This window comes from Dendrobium catenatum, unplaced genomic scaffold (assembly GCF_001605985.2).
Source record: "Dendrobium catenatum unplaced genomic scaffold, ASM160598v2 fragScaff_scaffold_253, whole genome shotgun sequence".
In the NCBI taxonomy this organism is placed as follows: Eukaryota; Viridiplantae; Streptophyta; class Magnoliopsida; order Asparagales; family Orchidaceae; genus Dendrobium; species Dendrobium catenatum.
This window is the reverse complement of record NW_021318715.1, coordinates 663,019-684,891: the sequence shown is the minus strand read 5'-3', so window position 1 is coordinate 684,891 and position 21,873 is coordinate 663,019. Positions and strand designations below refer to the sequence as shown.

General features: G+C 33.6%; 1 protein-coding gene across 5 annotated transcripts in view; it reads right to left on the bottom strand.

Annotated features, from left to right (window-relative positions):
* Window positions 1-209: 209 nt before the first annotated feature.
* The window catches only part of LOC110105307 (intermediate cleaving peptidase 55, mitochondrial), a 36,599-nt gene continuing 14,935 nt past the window's right edge, over window positions 210-21,873 (bottom strand). For 2 of the 5 annotated variants that reach the window (XM_020834748.2, XM_028693309.1), the window contains 8 exons: window positions 12,083-12,149; window positions 5,731-5,835; window positions 5,478-5,570; window positions 1,820-1,910; window positions 1,560-1,630; window positions 908-963; window positions 757-817; window positions 210-539 (listed from right to left, as the gene is read on the bottom strand). In XM_020834748.2, the coding sequence (XP_020690407.1) occupies window positions 435-539; window positions 757-817; window positions 908-963; window positions 1,560-1,630; window positions 1,820-1,910; window positions 5,478-5,570; window positions 5,731-5,835; window positions 12,083-12,149 (649 nt within the window). In that variant the 3' untranslated portion in view covers window positions 210-434. Of the gene's footprint in view, window positions 540-756; window positions 818-907; window positions 964-1,559; window positions 1,631-1,800; window positions 1,911-5,477; window positions 5,571-5,730; window positions 5,836-12,082; window positions 12,150-21,873 lie in introns of those variants that run through there. The other 3 variants (XR_002304128.2, XR_002304129.2, XR_003700177.1) reach the window with 3 other exon arrangements.

The following is a 21,873-nucleotide window of genomic DNA, read 5'->3' as shown; positions in this document are numbered from 1 at the left end:
TCGTTTGGGATGACTTTCTTACTACTTCTTAAAGCAGCTTTCTAGTACAAGATATAAAAATTTTATATTAAAAAATTACTTTAAGAAACAGTAAGAAAGCCGTACCAAACAAAGCCTATATTTTCAGCCAAGCCTCTTCCTTGTAAACAAATTGATACTTTTGTACTAGAAAACTACATTGGAAAGCATTAAGAAAATTGTCCCAAATAAAGCCTTAATGTGAAAGGCAAACATGGGCCGTATGCCTTTAATTAGCTTCATTAATTAAATATTTCGAAAAAAACAAGATTTATAAGAATCATCACAGTGCCTACTTACATCAACAAGGCACTTCTGTTCTGATACTTTAGCTGAGAATTTTGAACATATAAAGGCCACAAAATAATAAATTAGTTCAAATATACAATTTGAAACAGCATTTTTTACCGTGAGATTCAACTGAGAGCTGCTCTCAAATCTGGTATTTCTGATCTGATATTATCAAAATTCAGCAAAGACTTAATATGTGAAATTTCTTTTGGCATTGATGCAGTCATCACCTACTCATCATACACATACAAAATGTATCAGATTTAGGCTTCGTTCGGGATGACTTTCTTACTGCTTCTTAAAGCAGCTTTCTAGTACAGCAAATAAATTTTTTAAATTAAAAAATTGCTTTAAAAAGCAGTAAGAAAGCCGCCCCAAACGAAGCCTTAGTGATAAATAAGAAAAATTTTCATAAGAGAAGAAAGAAAATTCTGAGAAGAAATTAACCTCATAACCAGTTTCAGTGATGAGAACTTCATCCTCAATTCTAATACCAAAGCCTCGATAACTGTGCATTTAAAGAGAACTATTTAGTATAAATAGCACAAACCAACATTTGCATTATGTGAGATTGAATGATGGTTCCAGCTGAACACACCTTTCAGGTGCATTGAAGGAGATAGGGATGTAAATTCCTGGTTCAATTGTTATGACCTGCAATTGCAAAAGTACTTTATATTGGAGCTTATTTGTCAAGTTCTAAGCACACAGGTGTGATGCGATGTATCAACTAAAGGAAAATAGGCGGAACCAAATTCAAATAATAAGAATGAAAAGAACAGAAACTACAAAAAAAGTTTAACACAAAAAAAACACAATTCTATAGAAATTCATCCACTTGATTGACATGTCCACGCATAGCTGCTGCATATTTCACTATGATTTAACTGTGAAGAACTATAGTCATAATTTCAGTAATCAAACATAAAGATAGTGTTCCCCTCTTTCTGAAAAAAAACTAGGATAAGAAAAAATTCATTAAATCCTCAAAATAACTTTAATGAGATAACCCACAAATATTACATATAAATTCCCAAAATCAACCTCCGACTAAGATTTCGTTTGGGACAATTTGCATATTACTTTATGAAGCAGTTTCTTATTATAACTTTTTTTTAATTTAAAATTTTTGTATTAGAAAATTACTTCATAAAACAGTAAGAAAGCTATCCCAAACGAAGCCTTAAGTCAGTATAATGTATTGTCTTCTTAGGGAAAAAATTTGACATCACAACATGTATTTTACTTACAACACCTGGTTGCAAGGGCCGATCATTGCTAATAGTAGCACAATCATGAACATCCATTCCTAAATAATGACCTGGTTCATTAAGGGGGAAAAACGTATTAGTTGATAACGGTAACTCTAAATAAATAATGGACTTCAAACTACAATTTGAGGTAAAATAGTAAAGAAATCTAGTGAAGGATGCATCTAGGATATCAAAAAAAAACAAAAAAAAAAGATTATGAATTTATAAGAAACATTACTAAGTTTTATCTGAATGACCTATTGAAGTTGGATTTAGCTGATAATATGTATAGCTTCTTTCATCTTTAAGGATTCCAATTTGCTTGCAACCTCTCCTCAGCATTTGAACCTGAAATTAAATAGGGATTAGATAAAATATAACGTACAAATATTCTTTGTTTGAAACAAATTTTGCTGGAAAACTGATAATGCAATAATTGAGAGTTGAATACTTCTTGAAAGTCTACCTCGATAATTTATTCAAAATAACATCAAACTACTAAGCATTACACAGCCAATCTGTTACCCCAAAAATCCTCCCAGACACCACAATAATATCACTCTTCACTTGTTATTATGCTTGATCACCAAAGATTTACTTTTCCATGCAATAATACTTGTTGAAGCTCTAGCTTGATAACCTACTCAACATAAGAGTCAAACTACCAGGCATTACACAGGGCCACCCTGTTACCCCAAACTCCTTTCAGACTCTTTGGTTGTTATTATGCTTAATCACCAAGGATTTCCTTTTCCATGAATAATTCCCTTTCCTACTCAAATAACAGTCAAACTACAAAGCATTACATAGAGCCACCCTGTTACCCCAAAATCCCCTCAAGCACCACAATTATATCACTATTCAGTTGTTATTATCCTTGATTACCGAAGATTTCCTTTTCCATGCTTGATCTCCTCCAGAACACAACATACTATATGAAAAAGACCTTAAGAGAACAGAAAACCACGAATAATTGTAAGATTGAGAAATATGGAACTAGCCATCAACTGTGATTACATGTTTAAAAAGATGGATTTAGATTTGAGAAAAAAAAAAAAACAATAAAAAACTCCTCATTTTGTTTTTAGATCTTACGGTTAGTGGTTAAAAGGCCTACAGTGAAGTAATCATCCCACTTACCCCTAAAAGCTGTTAAAAGTAGTTATTGATGGACAAATCCTTCTCTTTTGAAGGAAAATAGGTCTGACTACAAAGTATAGACATTGAATATATTACTTTCTTGGAAGAAGAGTAGAGAGAATCTCATATTTCCTTGGCAGTCTCACGAAATATGATTGTGGAGACTACAAAATATTGACTATTCAACAATCAACCGAGAACAACAAAATTAGATGTGAGCCATTTGGAGAATTTAACGATATCATCATGAGCTAGAGAAGATGCACGGGTTGCCTGCAAATTCGAATCTCAATGACAATCGTGTGTAATGATTGTAGGAGGGGTGTCAGCAGTGTGTATACATGTAAGTCATGGTAGCAGCTGCAAGCGATTTACAGCAGCACAGACTTGTGCATGGTACAATTCTCCCAAAACTTGATGTCTCTGAATCATCTTGGTATGTTAAAATCTCAAATATTTCAGCCCATCAGACAACTTCAAGGGGTTTTCTTTGGCTTACCATACTTCTTCAACTTCTTATACTTCTAGCGCTCACATATTTTTATGGTCCTCATCTCCCAAAAGATTCACAACACCTCACATCTGACTTGCACTACTGCAAGCCTCCATCTATTATAAAACTTATTCATTCCCAGTAATCTCTTGCTAAAGATGATATTTTGTAATATCATAGCCAACACTTCGTGTTTGTAGTTGTTTGTGTTCTCTTTCTTCTTGATGTCTTTCTAGTTCATCACACTTAACTTCAAAGTAGCTCAGGACGAACATTTCCCTCGTACTTTTTCAATTGTTCGAACAATTTGGTTGTCCAAAGCTATCAGCAAAGTAGATGAGATAAACTCACTAGCCATATTTGGGGTTCATATATGTGCTTGAACTTTTAGAATTAACAAAAATTTCTGAACTTTTGGAGTTTAAAAAATATTGATGCCTAATATGAATTTCTATTGATTTTGAATGTGGATGGATTACATGATCAAATTTACAATCATTATAAGACACTCGATCATCATGGGAGTGTTGGGAATGATCATACACATTAATATTGTCTTGAAGATAAATTATGATAACTATGAGACTAATCATGATTTAAATGATTGACATAGTCATAGTTGCAATATGATTCATTATTAATATGAGACCCATTGTGGTATAATTTCCTTTTTAAGGAGTCCAACAACAGGCCTCCCTTCTAGAGCTAGGAGGCAATACTATAGAGCCTAGTAAGCCCAAAATGATATGACTTATTGTATCATATAAATGAAAAACATCTCAATGAGATAAATTTATACAATATATATAATAATATTCTAAACTCAAATGCTTATGGGATTCTAAACAATATACAAAGTAATATTTAATACCTCAATTCCAAATCATAAGTAAGGAGATTTTTGGATTTTCATATGAATTTAAATATTCCAAATATCTTTGTGGAACAATATATGCATCTTTCACAAGACAAGTTTTTTGTTTCAAGGATCTCACCATAACACATGAAGACTTCATATAGTTTAAGGCTAGGGGTTAATTTTTTTGCGCAATTAATATTCAAATTTTGCAAGTATACAAAGCTCAATTCAAATTTTTTTCTGTCCATTTCAAATATTACCATCAAAATCTCAAGGAGCATAATAATACCCCAATCCATATTTTTCCTCTTTCATCAAATCCCAATTGTTTGATTGTGATATGTGCAAATGCACAAGCATGGTTGTTCATTTGTTCGGGTTGGCATTAGATTTGTAAATATACATGATTTTAGAGGAATATGTGTACTTCTCTATCCCTTTTTTTTCAAATGTGGTGGACAAGGTGGCATGAAAAAGAGGATAAGCAATTACCATTAAGGATTTCAACTTTGCTACTATGTAATAAGATCGCTCTAATACCAAAAGTGATGTGATAATAATGCTCTGATCCCAAATTAATAGATGACCCTTTATGATATTCTCCTCCATGATATTTTTTTCTGCATTCCTTTAACTTGCCTTTGGAATCCTTCTTTTCTCCTTTAACCCAATCCTTCATTGGGAGAGAATTCATTACAAGAGTAAAGAAATAAAGCTAGTAACAAGATATTAGGAAAGGGGGTGGAAGATGGTTGGGCCTGGAAGCGGCTGAGAACCATAACAAATGAAACGGTGCAGGAGAGCTTGGTTCCTTGAAAATTATGTCTTAGAAAGGGACACAAGCTCTTGAGAATTGTGCGATTTAGTGGGAGAAACAGAACCGCATGGGAGGACAGAGAAGTAAAAGGTGAGAAAATCATGGAGAAAAAAAAGAAATAGATTTCAATTTAATTCATAATAGGATATCCAAGTACTAAAATCCTGTTTATAGAATTAGAGTAATATAAACTATTTAAAATGTAAATTAAGATAAATCCTAAAACAAATTATACTATCATCAAATTAAAAAAGAAGAAATCCTAAAATTAAAAAAAAAATAAATAACATTAAAAATAAATAAATTACTTGAAATAATTAAAAAAAACTAGAATGATCTAGAAGATGTTAGACTATTCTTGAGGCATGTCTTGTATTGAATCAATATACATGCAGGTATAGGCCACGCAGACATAAAATAGTTAAGGTTTGTGTCCTCCCGCAAAACTCACTACTTAAATACAGCAGGAATGAAGACATTCAAGCACATCATGTTGAGAGAAATACATACATAAAATAGACAAGATTAGTACTAACTTCAGAATCCAAACAAAACCAAAATGCTGATTTGATGGATGATTAAGAGAAAAAGAATACTTAAACATACTGATTGGTTATGTATCTCCTGAATGCTAGCACCTGGTTTACAAAGCTTGATACATTCTTTGTTTGTCTCAAGTACGAGTTCATACAGAGCTTCCTATAGATTAGCCACCAGATATTAAGAGATAGTAAACATAATAAACAATGTGTAAGATGTCTGTTTGACAAAAGGAAGTGAGGAAATTCAAAAAAAATTAAGACTAACACAAAAAGGAATTGCAAGCTATGTATTGGTCTAGGAACACATGGGTCAGTACCTGAAAAGAGAAGCTACCACATGGTGGCCAAGTGCGTGTTAGGTCACTAAGATAACCATGAAACTCACATCCCACGTCCATTAGTACAAAATCACCATGTTGGATCTGCTCAGTTTCATGAATAAATAAAAGATGTATTTTATCTGAAAGGAATTCAAACAAAGCAAATGAAAACTAAAAGATAGTGGAAAAAAACAGATGGAAAATGCAACTCATTCTTTCAATAAAGATTAAAAAGAGATAAAATGAATTATGACCTCAAATAAAGAACTAGTGGATGCATTAAAGAATGGTGATGGAGATGGTTCTCAGGCTTTGATCCAGATTCAAAAGAGTGAACGAGAGACAAACTAAACTATGGGTATGAATCTATTATTTCACTACCGGAAAATTTCTCATTACAGGCAGAATTTTCAGTGAAAATTTTCCGCTGGAAATTTCATCGATGATCAGTGAACTCGCGGAATTTCCGGTGGAAGTTTTTACTGGAAAATTTAATTAATTTCCAATGAAAAATTTCGTCGGAAATTCTACCTGAAAGAGCCCTATTTTATCCCAAACATGTTCCCCTCTCCCATTTCACATTTTTTTCTCTCCTGAACACCTCTCGAACACAGCTCTAAGCCTCTCCATCACTCGCTATCGTTCAAAGTGATTTCTAGACCATTTTCCTGCATTTCTTCAAGATTTAAAAGGTAAACTTCTTCTCTTTGATCATTTTAATTTTTTTAAATATTTCAACCATTAGAATTTGTTAAAAGTGCATTTTGATTTCAATAAAGCTTAAAGAATTCGTTATGATATTGTATATAAAATTAAGAACTGTCTTTTAAAAATACATTTCTATTGTTAGGAGCTAATGGCGGAGAAGTAAAATTAATGGTTTAACTATTTAAACTTTTTTTTTTTTTTGCTTTTTTACAGTTATTAGATCAAGTTAGCCATTCTTATAAGTTTAATGCAACACTTAAACTCAATGGAGTGAACTAAACAAAAGAGTACACTTCCAAGATTAATAAGATGAAAATATACAATATAGCTAATTCAAAGTATTTGATAATGAATGTCAATTTCTAACTTTAGCTCAACTCCTATGAACCATTTTTTGAGAATACATTATGATTTTATGAACTAATGGTGGAACAAGAGAAGTAATGACTTGATTATTTCAAATTTTTATTTCTAGGATTGTTAGGTCAAGTTATATAGGATATCTAAACTCAGATGTCTTGAATGTATAAAAAATTGATATCGGGATGAAAGTCACTGACACATAAATTTATTAAAAGAGTTAAATCTTTTTATTTATATAACATGTTAATTACCTTTGTGCGATAGAAAAGTACCCCTCAAACTTAAGGGAAAATCATATAAGATGGTAGTGAGACCTGCACATGCTTTATGGTGCCAAATGTTGGCCATTAAAAGAGAAGCATAATGCTAAGTTAAGTGTTGCAGAGACGAGGATGCTTAGGTGGATGAGTGGCTTTACCCTTAGAGATAGGATACGAAATGAGCATATACGTGAAAAGGTTAGAGTAGCTCCAGTAGAAGATAAGATTAGAGAGACGTCTTAGATGAGTTGGTCACATTAAATGGAGGCCTTCCAATGACCCGGTTAGGAAAGTTGAGATATTAGATTTGACTTATGTTAAGAAAGGTAGAGGTAGACCTAAAAAGACTTGGTTAGAAAATATTAGAAATGATCTTTCTTTAATAGATTTAAATGAGAATTTGATTTTCAACAGGACAAAATGGCGAAAAAGGATTCATGTAGCCGAGTGGGACAAAGGCTTGATGTTGTTGTTGTTGTACATGTTAACTACCTTAATTTTTCTCAAATGAGATGTTTAGGTGTTTTCGCTCAAAGCATAAAAATCAAGTATACCTTAAACCTGATGAGGTTAAACTTGAAAATGTGACAGTTGCTTGAGAAACAGTTGGAAGAAGTTGATAGTTCTAACAACGAATCTAGTGAAAATGAGACAATAAATAAAGAAATGGTAGATACTAGTGAAAGTTCCTTTAGTGAAGAATAGTTGATAGTAAGTTTACCAAATGTTTTTTTTTTAGTATTTAAATTTAAATTTTGAAACACCCATTTATTTTTCATGTTTAATTGTAAACAATAGCTAATAAAACAATAATTTTATTTATCTTTTTTTATGTTTCAATTTATCTCTAATGAAAACATAATTTAATCTTTTATGTTTTCATTTCAGATGGCTTCGGATGATGAGCCTCATTGTAGATCTATTACTTCTATGTTTGATCGATAGAGCGAGGCCAGGCAATTCCATTGGTCATAGGAACAACAGGCCAGGGGAATCACTTTACTTCTCCTACTAAAAGCAACCTGTGATTCTCATCACCAAATCACACGCATTCCACACCATTTACCCAAATTACCTGACACCACATTCACAGATTGTTCCCTCAACATACCTGTATCCTCCTTACCATCATCCTTACTATTACCTACCTTCGGTTCAGCCATATAAGGCTGGATCTACCACACCAACAACGTAGAGTGAGGAGAAAAAACCATCAAAGGATAGACACTTATACATAGAGCCTAAGGTCGATATGTAAGTTCTTAATGTTATTAAATTTTTATTTGGTTAGTTATACAAATAATTAACATTATATGAAATTTAATAATTTATATAGATTTAATCATGTCAGGTAGCCCACTCATAAGATTAGAGATATCATAAGCCTATATGATGCTCCATATATATCTTGGAAGAAAATCTCAAAGGATGTTTGAGATATGTGGTTCAGGGAGTTTAAGGTAAATAATAGTCATTTTTTAAAGTCTAAATATTTTTATATAATAACTACTAATATGTTCAATTTTGACTATCTTAAACAGAAAGATTTTTTTGAAAAGAGAGTTTTCAATCGTCTGTGAGGTATGTCCACTAATAATAGAATGCCAGGCAAGCGCCCCTTGTGGTTTGGAGAGGGTGTATGGGGTGAATTGATCAGAGCTTGGGCCACCCTTGAAATCATAAAGAGCAGAATAAGCATAATAGAGCCTCCAACTATGGGGGCTTAGGGAGCTCCATCCATATTGGTGGTTCAGTGCCTCACATCAAGCATAGATGACAACGGATAAAATCATTACTTTTATTATACAAAAAAGTTAACTATTATCTATTCAAATTAGTTTATATTTATTATCTTAATAATTTTTTTGCAAAGAGATGTACTTGCCTACCCCGTTGGAGTTGTACACATGCACTCATCAACGTCAAGAGGATCACCAGTGGGTTGATAAAAATTCTATATTGTTCATGTGTACTATTTATATCTAAATGGGTTTATAAGTCTTTCATTTCTCAAAGGATGATTATATACTAATTTGTAAGAGTTAACCATCTATTAGTGAGAGATCCTTTTCGGGATCCACACAGTTCTCTGACTACCACACATGGTCACAGACAGTGCGAAGGAGACAAAAGGGGAGAATGTATGAATTAGGCTCCCAGGCATACGCATATGAGATAACCATCCAGCTCAACAACCTATGATAATGGCAGAATTAAGGAGATAGTAAGCCAAAGAGTGGTTGCTCTCAACGAGGAGATGGAGTAGATGAGACAAGTACAAACCAATATACTAACGCAACAATCTGAGATGCAGGCAGAGTTGCGGTCATATAGAAAATAACATCAAAAGAAGGTTCAAGAGCCTGAGCCTTAGGAGAGTGAAGATACTGAAGCCAATTTGATGTTGTACATGTATTGTAACATATAATGAACTCTATGTTTAATTTGACAATCAAATTAAGAGAATTGTAATTTCATGATTGTTCGTAAGATTTCTTTAATGAATGATTTTTCTTTAATAAAGCAATATGTGATGCAAAGATTTTAGCTTTTAAGAATTTATAAAATAGATTAGATACTAAGAAGGGAGAAAAATATATGTATAAATTAGCCAAACAAAGAGATAGGAGTAGTAAGGATTTAGTTCAAGTGAAACGTATTAAGGATGACGATCAAAAAGTATTTTTCTTATAATATGATATTAAACAAAGGTGGATGAGATATATTTTGCTAAACTTTTTAATGAAGAATGTGAAAATATGATTGACTTTAGTGGCCTTAACACAACAACATCAACAACATCAAGCCTTTATCCCACTACGTGGGGTCGGCAACTTTAGTGGCCTTAACACCCTAAATAAAAATAAAGATTTATGTTTTTTATCGACGTATTAGTAAAACCAAAGTTAGAGAGGCTTTGAAAAAAATAAAGTGTGGAAAAGCTGTTGGAACTGATGATATTCCAATAGAGGTGTGAAAATTCTTAAGAGATGAAGGAATTTCTTGGCTTACTAAACATTTTAATATTGTTTTGAAGACTAAAAGGATGTCAGATGAGTGGATAATGAGTGCGTTAATTCCTATTTTCAAGAATAAAGGTGATGCACAAGATTGTATGAATTATAGAGGAATTACGTTAATGTGTTATACTTTAAAACTATGGGAGCGAGTTATAGATCATAGGTTGCGGCGTGATACTAATGTTTCTAAAAACCAATTTGGATTCATGCCAGGTAAGTCCACTATGGAATTCATACATTCATTGAGAGGTTTGATGGAGAAATATAGAGAGAATAAGCATGATCTACATATGATATTCATTGATTTAGAAAAAACATACGATAAAGTTTCAAGAGAAGTGCTATGGAGAGTTCTTGAAAAGAAAGGAGTTAATAACGCTTATAATAAAATCATTAAAGATATGTATGTAGAAGCTATTACTTGTGTTCAAACACAAGGTGGTTTGACCAAGTATTTTCCTATTTCGATTAGCTTACATCAAGGATCAGCCTTAATCTCATATCTTTTTGCTTTAGTCATGTATGTTCTCACTAGACATTTGCAAGAGGATGTACCTTGGTGTATGCTTTTTGCTGATGATATTCTTCTTGTTGATAAGACTAGAGAGGGAGTTGAAGATAAACTTGAATTATAGAGGTCAACCATAGAGTGTAAAGGTTTTCGCTTTGAGTAGATCTAAAACTGATATATGGAGTAGATCTAAAATTGAATATATGGAGTGTAAGTTTAGTAGTAATAGACCTAGTGAGGAATTGTGACTTTGGACGATCAAGTCATTATAAGAGTACATTTTTTAGATATCTTGGATCTATTGTTCAAAGTGATGGTGAAATAGATGGGGATATTATCAGTAGAATTCAAGTTGGATGGTTGAAGTGGAGGAATGCATCGGGCTTGTTGTGTGATAGAAAAGTCCCCCTCAAATTGAAGGGAAAATTCTATAAGATGGTGGTGAGACTTGCAATGCTTTATGGTGTCGAATGAGTGCCATTAAAAGAGAAGTAGAATACTAAGTTAACTGTTGCAGATATGAGGATGCTCGGGTGGGTGAGTGGCTTTATCCTTAGAGATAGGATACGAAATGAGCATATACGTGAAAAGGTTGGAGTAGTGCCAATATAAGACAAGATTAGAGAGAGTCGCCTTAGATGGTTTGGTTTTATCACATAAAACAACATCCTTCCGATGACCCGGTTAGGAAAGTAGATGTATTAGATTTGACTTAAGTAAGCTAGAGGTAGACCTAAAAAGACTTGGTTAGAAAATATTAGAAATGATCTTTCTTTATTAGATTTAAACGAGAATTTGACTTTTAACAGGACACAATGGAAAAGAAAGGATTCATGTAGCCGACCCCACATAGTGGGACAAAGACTTGATGTTATTGTTTGTTATTAGCTTACAAAGTTAGTTTAGAGTTACATGAGTTTTTAATAATGTGTTGGAATAATATGTTATGAATTGTAATTGGTTTCCATGCAAATAGAAGAGCAAATTTTTTTTCCAAAATTTGCTAGGTTTCCGACGGATTTTCAGTTGAAAATCTTCGATATAGAGAAAAAGACAGATTTTCAGACGGTGAAGAGGTGAATTATGGTTGAAAAGTTTTGGCGGAATTATCGGCGAAACTTTGTGCTGGATCAGTAAAATCCTGGCAGAACTTATTTCGTCAATTAAGGGGCATTTTTCCGTCAGAAATCCATCGGAAACATTTCCAGCAAAATTTCTTTGCAGGAAAACATTTGCCTACACGCATCTTACCGGCAGAAAATTTTCCGATGGAAATATGCCGGAAATGCATTTTTCTTTCGGAAAATAGTCAATAACTACTTAAATAAAAAGAGAACATAGCAAATGAAAATATTATAGTATGAATATTTCCATCTTTCTTTACTTGATTTCTCACAATAAACAAATAAGTATCTTCCTTTCACCTCGTTTCAGAAGGGAGTTGGCAACTAAGGGCCGGTAAATAAATGAAAGTAAAATGCCCTTACTTTTTTATCATTCCGGGAGTAGTGTATTACGCTGCCATTTGCTCCTCCACCCACGACAGGATTAAACCTAGCCAATATAACAAAAATGAATTAATACATGAGAAAGTCATTATTGTTAATTTAAACAGTTATGGAATGACATTCATGAGCAATTTGCCCTACGGTCTCTTACATGAAGAGCAAGAAACTTAAACTTTCGATATTGCAATCCAAAAATAATACAGACAAAAGTACCATATGATCAATGTTCTGTAACTTCTTCTGTAAAAAAACTTGGTCTAATGGATGCAATGGGGACAATAGCAAGTTCCAAACATAAGACCTGCCGTTAAACAGTTCAATGTTACCAGATAAATAGGGTGAAGTAGTCTCATCGTGTGGCATCCTGTTCAATTCGTTTAAAGAATCAAGATTAATATATTTTAGCTGACTGGCAAGTTGTAAGTTTCTTAGTCTAATTGCTCAGCCAATCAAGATTAATAAAACTTGGGCTGATTGAGAAGTTCACGAGGCCTAAGACAAAAGTGATTAATGGTGCCATCATCAACTCACCATCCTCATGAGGCCCAGCTATTTGGGATTGGTTTCATGAATCTTTACTCTTCATTCATTCCAAATGAATGTTACATGAGTTGTTAAAACCATTCTATCCAAATATTTTGCACAATTTGTATCTAAGTTACCTTTAGTCTACCCATTTTTCTTCTTAATCCATAATAAATTTAGGGTAAATTATAAATGAGTCCCAGAGGTTTAGTGAGTGCTTCACTTAGGTCCCACATTTTTAAAAATCCTAAAATTGGGTCCACAATGCTTTTTGTAATGTCAATTATGCTCACTAGTATAGCTTTTGATCTTAATTGTGGTATCTACATCCAAAGGCCAGATGAAACCAATCTTTATATCAATATTGGACACGACCTGAAACCCGACCCGGATTCAACCAGGAAAAATCCGGGTTCGGGTCGACCCGGTTAGAAAATGGGCCGGGTTCAGGTTAGAAAATCTGACCCGATTCGAGTTTCGAGCCGTGTTCAGGTCAACCCGGAAACACGTTTTTTACCTGATTTTAACCTGTTAAAGCGTTAAGTCTGCCAGTCCGGGGCCTGGGCCACCTCACTACCTGGGTTAGCCGAATAGCCGGTTAGGTTTAATTATTTTTGTGTGTTTTGATCTGTGTGTTTACTCTTTACTCTTTCGGTTTTAGAGTTCGTCATTCCTCTTCTCTGTTCCGCTGCGTGCCTTGGCCCTTGCCCTAGTTTTCCACTTTTCCTCTGCGTTCTTCATAATTGAGTGGTTGTTGTTGGCTCGATTTCTCAAGAATCGCAGGTTATGAATTCTGAATTCAAGTCTCCTTCTCTCCCCATGTCATCATATATCGACAACAGGAAACCCTTTTGGAGATAATGTGGTGATATGATGATTGCTTGGCAAATGACAAAATTTGTAGTCTTTATTATGAGTTTTCAGTTTTCAGAAGGTTTTATTTTCCTTTTTGAGTTTCTAAAACCAAAACCTTAGGTGTTGCGTCTGTGATTAATAAACCCAAGAGCTGATTTCTCACTTTTTTTCCTTTATTCTTTACTGATTTTAAAGATTTTATTTATATATTATTACTTGATTTAGATCTTAAACAAAATCCCTTTGTGGCTTTGTTGATGTTCGTCATCCGTTGTCTGTCGTTATGTCAGTTTGGACTTTGGGATCTTATATGGTTATACCTATGTACATGATGAGAATTGAGGGATTTGATTGGCTAATTGCTTTAGATTTTAGGCTTTTAGGCTTTAGCCATGTTTTGTAATTTGTTGTGGAGTGACCTGTGGGCTGTGGTCTTTTACTCTTTTTACTTATTTGGCTATTTACATGATCAGCAATGATGACATGCTGGTCTTTTAACCATTTAGATGCTATTTAATATAATAATGTTTGTTATTTTCAATTTGTCATAGCATCATAGCAATGCTAGAGCCATGTTTGTGATTGAATAGTTTTTTAAATATTATTGAATAGATGGAGGATTCTTACACAGTTGTTGAAAGTACTTCATTCAATGAGAATATGCAAGTAGGAAATGCTCCTATTTAAGTTGACATTGAAAATGATGATGATGATTTGTATAAAAAGATGTAGATAACCCGTCTACCACGAAGAAGAAGAAGAATGTGTTCACAGGTTTGAGGTTATTATGAGATATTACCCCTTCCTAGTGATGACAAACAGAGATGTAAATGTAGAAAATGTGAAACACATATCAGTGTGACAACATGTATGGCACTGGCAATTTAAGACTTCATTTACAAAATTGTAAAAAAAGAGACACTCGTGACATTGTGTAACTTATTCTACAGTCAAATCTACTTCGACTATCTCTATGTCTGAATCTAAGTTTGACATGCATGAATTTTGTGAGTTATTCACTACATGCATAATCATGCATAATCTTCCTTTTCAGTGTGTTGAATGGGCTGGTCTTCGTTCATTGTTGCATTATCTCCGTCGTGATCAGCAAATAGTATCTAGAAACATTGCTAGAAATGATTGCAAGAAAATGGTTTAGTAAAGAGAAATGTCTTTTTCAATAGGAGATTTTAAAATGTACCAGTAGACTTTCATTGACTTCTTACTTATAGACATCAATTAATACGGATGGATTCATTTGCTTGACTGCCCATTTCATTGATAATAACTGGTTGTTGCAAAAAAGGATAATCAATTTTGATTTCATGCCACCACCACAAGATGGTATTACTTTTTGTCAGAAGCTTCACTATTTTTTAACGGAATGAAAAATTCATAATAGAATATTTAGTATTATTCTAAACAATGCTATAGCTAATAATATTTCTGTTAAATTCTTTATAAACCAATTAAATTTGTGTGATGCACTGTCATGTAAGGGTGATTTTTTCCACAAAAGATGTTGTGCTCATGTTGTCAATCTTATCGTGCAAGAGGGATTGAAGGAGGTTGATCTCTTTGTTGTTAATGTTAGAGAAAGTATTAAATATATGAAATGTTCACAGGCTAGAAAGCAAAATTTTTTGAAATGTGTCAAGCAAAGCTATCTTGACTCTAAGAAGGGATTAAGATAAGACGTTCCTACAAGGTGGAACTCGACATTCATCATGCTTGATTCTACTATTTAATACAAACGTGTCTTCCAATATTTGAAACTACTTGACTCTAACTTCAAAACTTGCCCTAATAATACTGAATAAGATAGGCTGGAGAGTATTCGCAAGTTCCTAGCTCCTTTTTATGAGATTACTTGTGTATTTTCAGGCACAAAATACCCCACTTCAAATTTGGTCTTCCCTTGTGTTTCTACGGCTTATGTAGCACTTAAGCATGAAAGGTCTTATGGTATTGAGTACATCAGAAATATTGCAATGAGCATGTTAGTAAAATTTGAGAAGCACTGGTTTAATTTCTGTGATATCTTGACAATAGCGGTTATCTTAGATCCTAGGTAGAAGTTCACATTTGTTGAGTGGTGTTATAGAAAATTATATGGAGGTGATTACATAACTTGAACGAGGAAGGTTAGAGATAATCTATTTGCATTATTTACAAACTATGAGAAGGTTGACCGAAAAACCTCTGATGAGCAGTCCTCATTACCCTCAGTTAGCTCTCAAGTTGATAGCTCAACGGCTTTCCCTCCAACAATTATAAAATCACAGTTTCTTAAGGTATTATTCTTTCTCGTTCATTTGAAAAACATTTCTAATTTTCCATTTACTACGCTGGACAATGTATGGTGGCATTCAATATTAGAATTATGACTCATTCGAAGAGGAAATTATTATGCCTAGGAAATCACAACTTGAAATGTATCTTGAAGAACAAAAAATTGATAGGAAGGTTAAGTTAGACATATTACATTTTTTGAAAGGTAACTAATATAGGTATCCTAAAGTGGCCGCTATGGCTAGAGATGTTTTATGCATTCCCATTTTCACAGCAGCTTCAGAAAGTGCATTTAGTAACAGTGATAGAATATTTGATCAATATAGAAGTGTTTTAAAACCTGACATTGTTGAAGCCTTAGTGTAATGTAAAGATTGGTTATATGGAGATAATGGTAATTGTTCAATTTTTTACATTACATCTTAACTGGTTTTCTCTCTTAAGTTTATAGTATATTAGTAATATATTTTTTTGTAGTTATGAATGATCCAGAACTTGAGGGTGTAACTGAGGACATCATGAACTTAGGTATTTTAGATATTGGCAGCGAAGATGCCAAAGGTTCAGCTAACAGAGTTGCGTAGTTGGTGTTGGGGACTAGGGAGGAAGTTTTATTATATTTTTTTAATTATGTTGATCGTGTTGAGATTTTAAAAGGTCCTCTGTGCTATTCTGGATGGTTACTGGTTGGTGGTTGCTGCTTTAGTTTTTGATGTTATAAACATGTTGTTGTTGCTGTTGGTTTTGTAAAAATGTTTTCTTTGTTTTGGATCTTTAGGGTTTTTTTGGACGAGTGTTCTCTGTCTTGTTTCTAATAAGTAAAAACACCATAAGTCTATAACAGCAGAAAATCTTGTTGGGTTGTGCTGTTCAATGTTTTCCAAAGCTGGTTGCCTTAATGCCTTGTTGCCGTGTTGGGTGCTGTGTTGGAGTGCTAGAGGTTTTATGTTTTCTGAAGCATATCTGCATATGGACCTTATGGCTTCTGTAAAAGTGTAAATTTGTTAGCCTCTCACCTGTTAGGTTTAAAAATTGTTTTCTGTTTTCTGAAGCTTATGGCTGCTGTAATGAGTGTAATCTGAACTTCTGATGCTTAATCAACTAATCTGTTTGATGAATTAAGGTAAAGGCTAAAGGGTATAGCTATGAAAGCTCAAGCAATGATGAAAACCTTCTAAACTGAAAGTGATAGCCGTCATGTATTGGGAGTAATTTGGTTAATACTATTGCAACCGGATGACATTTGTATTAAGCTTAAATCAAGAGCAGATACATTATTAATTCATTGATACTACATTAAGTCATTAAGTTTAATACAAACTGCTTCCTTGGATGGTAATAGATAGAAAAATCAAATATATATTATTTAATCACTTGAGTTACTTCTCAATAGTAGCTAAATGTGTTGGAGCCTGGAGGGTTTACCTGAGCTATTCGAATAAAGCTTTCTAGTTATACACTTATATAATCTCATTATTTAGAATTTTATCATTTTTATTTGTTTATTACTTTTAAGCTTTAAGTGTTTAATCATATTTTTTTGGCAGTTAATTCAAGTTGAAGTGTAGGACAATACAAGTTTAAATGTTTAATGATCTCTTCATTCTTCGAGAGTTCAAGTTGAAGTGTAGCAGTATAAGAACTAAGAAATGTAATTTGAGTTTATTTGTAAATTATTTATTTTGTATTTTGTACTTAGTAATCAATGTAATATGTAAAGTTATAATTTGTAAATAATCTAAACAATTTAAATACAAGTTACAAGTTTTTTGTATACATTACCTTGCAAAATTTCATTTATTTAATTGCAAATTAATTTTTCAAAGTTCTATTTTTTCATACATTTAATATTTCGGGTCGAGTCGAGTTAACCCGAACCCGATCCGGGTCTGGTTCGGAAAATCGACCCGAAACCGAATCGGGTCGGGTCAGAAACAGCCAGGTCAAATTCGGGTTTGACCCGAACATGCCCGTCGACACGAATTGACAGCCCTACTTTATGGTTATGCAAACAAAAATACCCTTTTTGTCGTACATAAGTACAATTTTCCTCCACTCAATTCAAAAACACCAACCCTTCAACATTTCACATCGGTACCTAATTTTGTTCTTAATGTCTTCCCATAGAAAGGACCAAAGCAGCGCGGGTAGCTAAAGTAAAAAAAAAAAAGCAGCTCGGGTGTCTTCTCTTTGCCATCAGGCTTGAGGTTTAAGAATAGGTTTTACAAGTGCAACTTACATCATACAGTCAAGAAATTGAAATCCTCTCTTAATTAATACAAGGTTCATTTTACTTACGCCAAAAACTAATATTGATTATTCTGTGAAATTATTAAGCACCAATAGATTCCTTTGGATGCAAATATAATACAAAAACAAGGAACAGAATGGATCCATAACCTAGAAGAACGAGCTCATGACAACAATTCAAAGCTCATAGTGTACAACCAATCCAGAAAGTAGTTTAAGGACTGAACCAAGTCAACCAACGCATGGTTTTTATAAGAAACAAACCCATAACAGCCGGTTTATTATTGTAACCTGTTTTATTACTATTTAGACAGCTGGCCCCTTCTATTTACTTGTACAAACCTATAAATAAGCTCACTAGCTGTAATTGATGTTTTAGGAAATAAAAATTCTATTTTTCTCTCCCCTCCTCTCTTCTTTCTTCCTTTTCTTCCTCTAGGTGTTTCCAGCAACTCAAAAGGTTTTTTATCCTTCTTGATTCGATCAGAAAGAATATCAATTTGGTGCTCTCATTGAGACCTCATCCCTCTCCAATAGTCGCAAGCAGCTGTTGTATTCCTTCCCTCCATGGTTCCAACCCACTGGCCATTCCTCAATTTCCTGTGTAAACATGCCGCAAGAGCTCCTTCCCACCTTCTTCTACCTTGCAGGTTGCTCGCTGTTTGTGGTTCATCCCTACCCTCGCCTTCAAGCATCGAATGTCCCAAGACCACACCCACTAATCTAATTGCCGCAAGAAGCTCTGGCCACATTTTGGTCAGCTGCTTGTGATTTTTCCCAAGAACCAGCCCAATATTTCTTGGCAGCGCCATTTAGCATTCTAGGCCTCCATTGGGATCACAATCCTCAAACCAAGCTTTACTTTCTTGGTTTCTCTCCCATCCCATTAAGAACTGATTTATTTCAAGCAATCCTTAATTCTGCTGCCCACATATCTCAATCTTTCATTTAAGACGAAGAACTCAAATTTGGCAGAAGCGTTATGTACCATGCAATCCACTCAAGATTCACAATTTTCAGAAATTCAAAAATCGCTACAGCAAATGGATGCTCAATTTGCTTCCATCAGCACAAAATTGCAACAATTTCAAGTATTCATAGACTCCATCGACAAGCACCTCGTCAGCCTCTGCTTGGATCATCCAACTTCTTCCCATCACGAACCACCGCCATCCACTGGGATTCTTGGATTAGTCGTTCTATTTTCATCTCCTCAACACTCACCAATCAATGCAGGTTTACCTTTTCTTAAAAACATGAAAATCAAACTTGCTTTAACGGATCTAATGTGGAAATTTGGATCTTTAAAGCTCAAGAATATTTTGATTTTCATAATACACCAGATTACAACAACATAAGAATTGCTTCATTTCATCTTGAAGGTTTTGTTGGCTACATGGTATCAATAGATTCGCATGAACTTTTTTCTTGGCCCGACTTCATGATATCATTACAACAATATTTTGGTATTTCTCACTAAGAAGATTTATATGGTAGTCTCTCCAAATTAACCCAACAATCATCAATTCTTCAATATCAAATAGCTTTTGAAAATCTTGCATTCAAAATTCTAAATCTTTCCGAATCTACTCTTATTAGTTATTTCTTCTCTAGTCTCAAACAAGAAATGTGTCGGGAAATTTTATTAGCCAAGCCCATTACTCTTCTAGATGCCACGGATTTAGCTCGCTTCCATGAATCCAAATATTAAGATTTGCTTGCAATTCCTTCTTAAAATTGGCAAAAATCATTTACTCCACTTATCCCCAACAAATCTACCCACTCTTCCACACCCTCACTTACAGGACAATCATCTACCTACATTTCATCACCAAATAACTCATCTAAACTTCCCAACTGCCCATCCGCAAGCTCTCTCCTTCACAAATTCAATTTTGTTGTGAGAAAGGACTTTGTTTTAAGTGTGATTCAAAATTTAAACCTCAACATTGTTGCCCTAGTAAGTTTTATCTCTTAATGGACATTGATGATTCTGATACTATAGATGACCTGCAAAATTCGCCTAACTACATCGATCCTCAAGATTTATCCCCATAAATAAGTTTAAATGTTCTAGCCAGACAATTCAATACATGTTCTTTTTGTTTAACTGGCCATATCAATAAACATAATGAATATATTTTGATTGATAGTGATAGCACTCATAACTTTATTCAAGATAACATCGTTCACCAACTTGGCCTTCACACCAAACCAATTAAACAATTCAATGTTTCCATTGGCAATGGCAATTTACTTTTTCACAATTCAAAATATTTTCAAGTTTCTATAAACATATAAGGGTATCCGGTCATTTTAGACTTATTCGTACTCTCTATGCATGGTATTAATATTGTCTTAGGTTTGCGATGACTTAAACATTAGGCTTAGTATTAAATAATTACTTGACCTCACCATGTAATCCTTCATTAGAAAAACCATATTACTCTTTATGGGGAACCACAATTAATTGTTGACCCCATATCGCTACATCAATTTTGTGCATTATTATCACATTCTTCATAGATACAAATTGTTACCCTTTATTCTCATCTTTTGATTAATGACACCCAGTATATCAAATCACTTAACGACACACTTTCATCCATCACTAACACTTTACCTGATTTTATTCTCAATCTTTTACTAAAATTTAAACATTTATTTGACATTTCACAAGGCCTACCCACTACCAATTTCTATTGACCACCTTATAAACCTTCCATAATTTTTCAAACCAGTCAATATTCATCCTTACTGATATCCTCACTTTCAAAAAGATGGAAAGGAACCGTTAGTTAAAGAAATGTTATAATCAAGCATTATTTGTCACAGCCATAGCTCTTTCTCCAATTCTGTTTTCTTGGTTAAAAAACATAATGGCACTTGGCGTTTTTGTGTCGATTATTAAGCACTTAATTCCCTAACTATTAAAGATAAATTTTCAATCCCTACAGTGGATGAGTTATTAGGCGAATTACGTGGTGCCATTTTTTTTTAACTTGACCTCTGCTCTGATTATCATCAAGTTTGAATGCACCCAAAAGACATCCATAAAACAACCTTCCGTACACATGATAGACATTTTGAATTCTTAGTAACGCCTTTTGGACTCACAAATGCGCCATCTACTTTTTAGGCCTTATTGAATCAAGTCTTTCGTTCTTATCTTTGCAAGCTCATAATAATATTTTTTTTAATGATATTCTCATTGCAATGAGGAACATATGATAAAGGATCTGGACATTACATATATATGAAATGCTTTATATCCTACAATTATATTGAATGAAAATCAATGTGCAGCGGCTCTAAACTTTGGATGATCACCCTTTGTTACCACTTACCAACTATTATATGAAATGCTTGCAATGCAATGCATATAAGACTTCATGATTTGTCCATATTAGACCATTATGTTTTTACTTATACTTTGATAATGGTGGCTTAGGAACTCCTCCAGTATTTGTTCTAGCCTCAATTCATTTTGAGCTCTTGAGTCGAGCTGTGATAGTTCGAGTCAATTTTCCATGACCACTGGCCATAAGAGGTAGTTTGATTTGAAATCATTAAAATCTAAAGGAAAATACTTAAGCTAAGGACCGAATGCTGATGCAAAGAGGCAGAGGTGTTAATGATTTTTTTTCCAAATTATTAAATTTAAAAGGAAAGTGTTGAATTAAGGGGAATTTTGGTAGCAAGACTTTATCTAGACATAAGTAACATTAATCTATATCTTGCCAAACAGCCAAAATAATAACTTTAAATCTTATAGAATCTAAACCCCATTTCCCCTCCATTTTGACTTAAATCCTGAATTCAGTAAATCCTGGCATTGGGCTAATTTA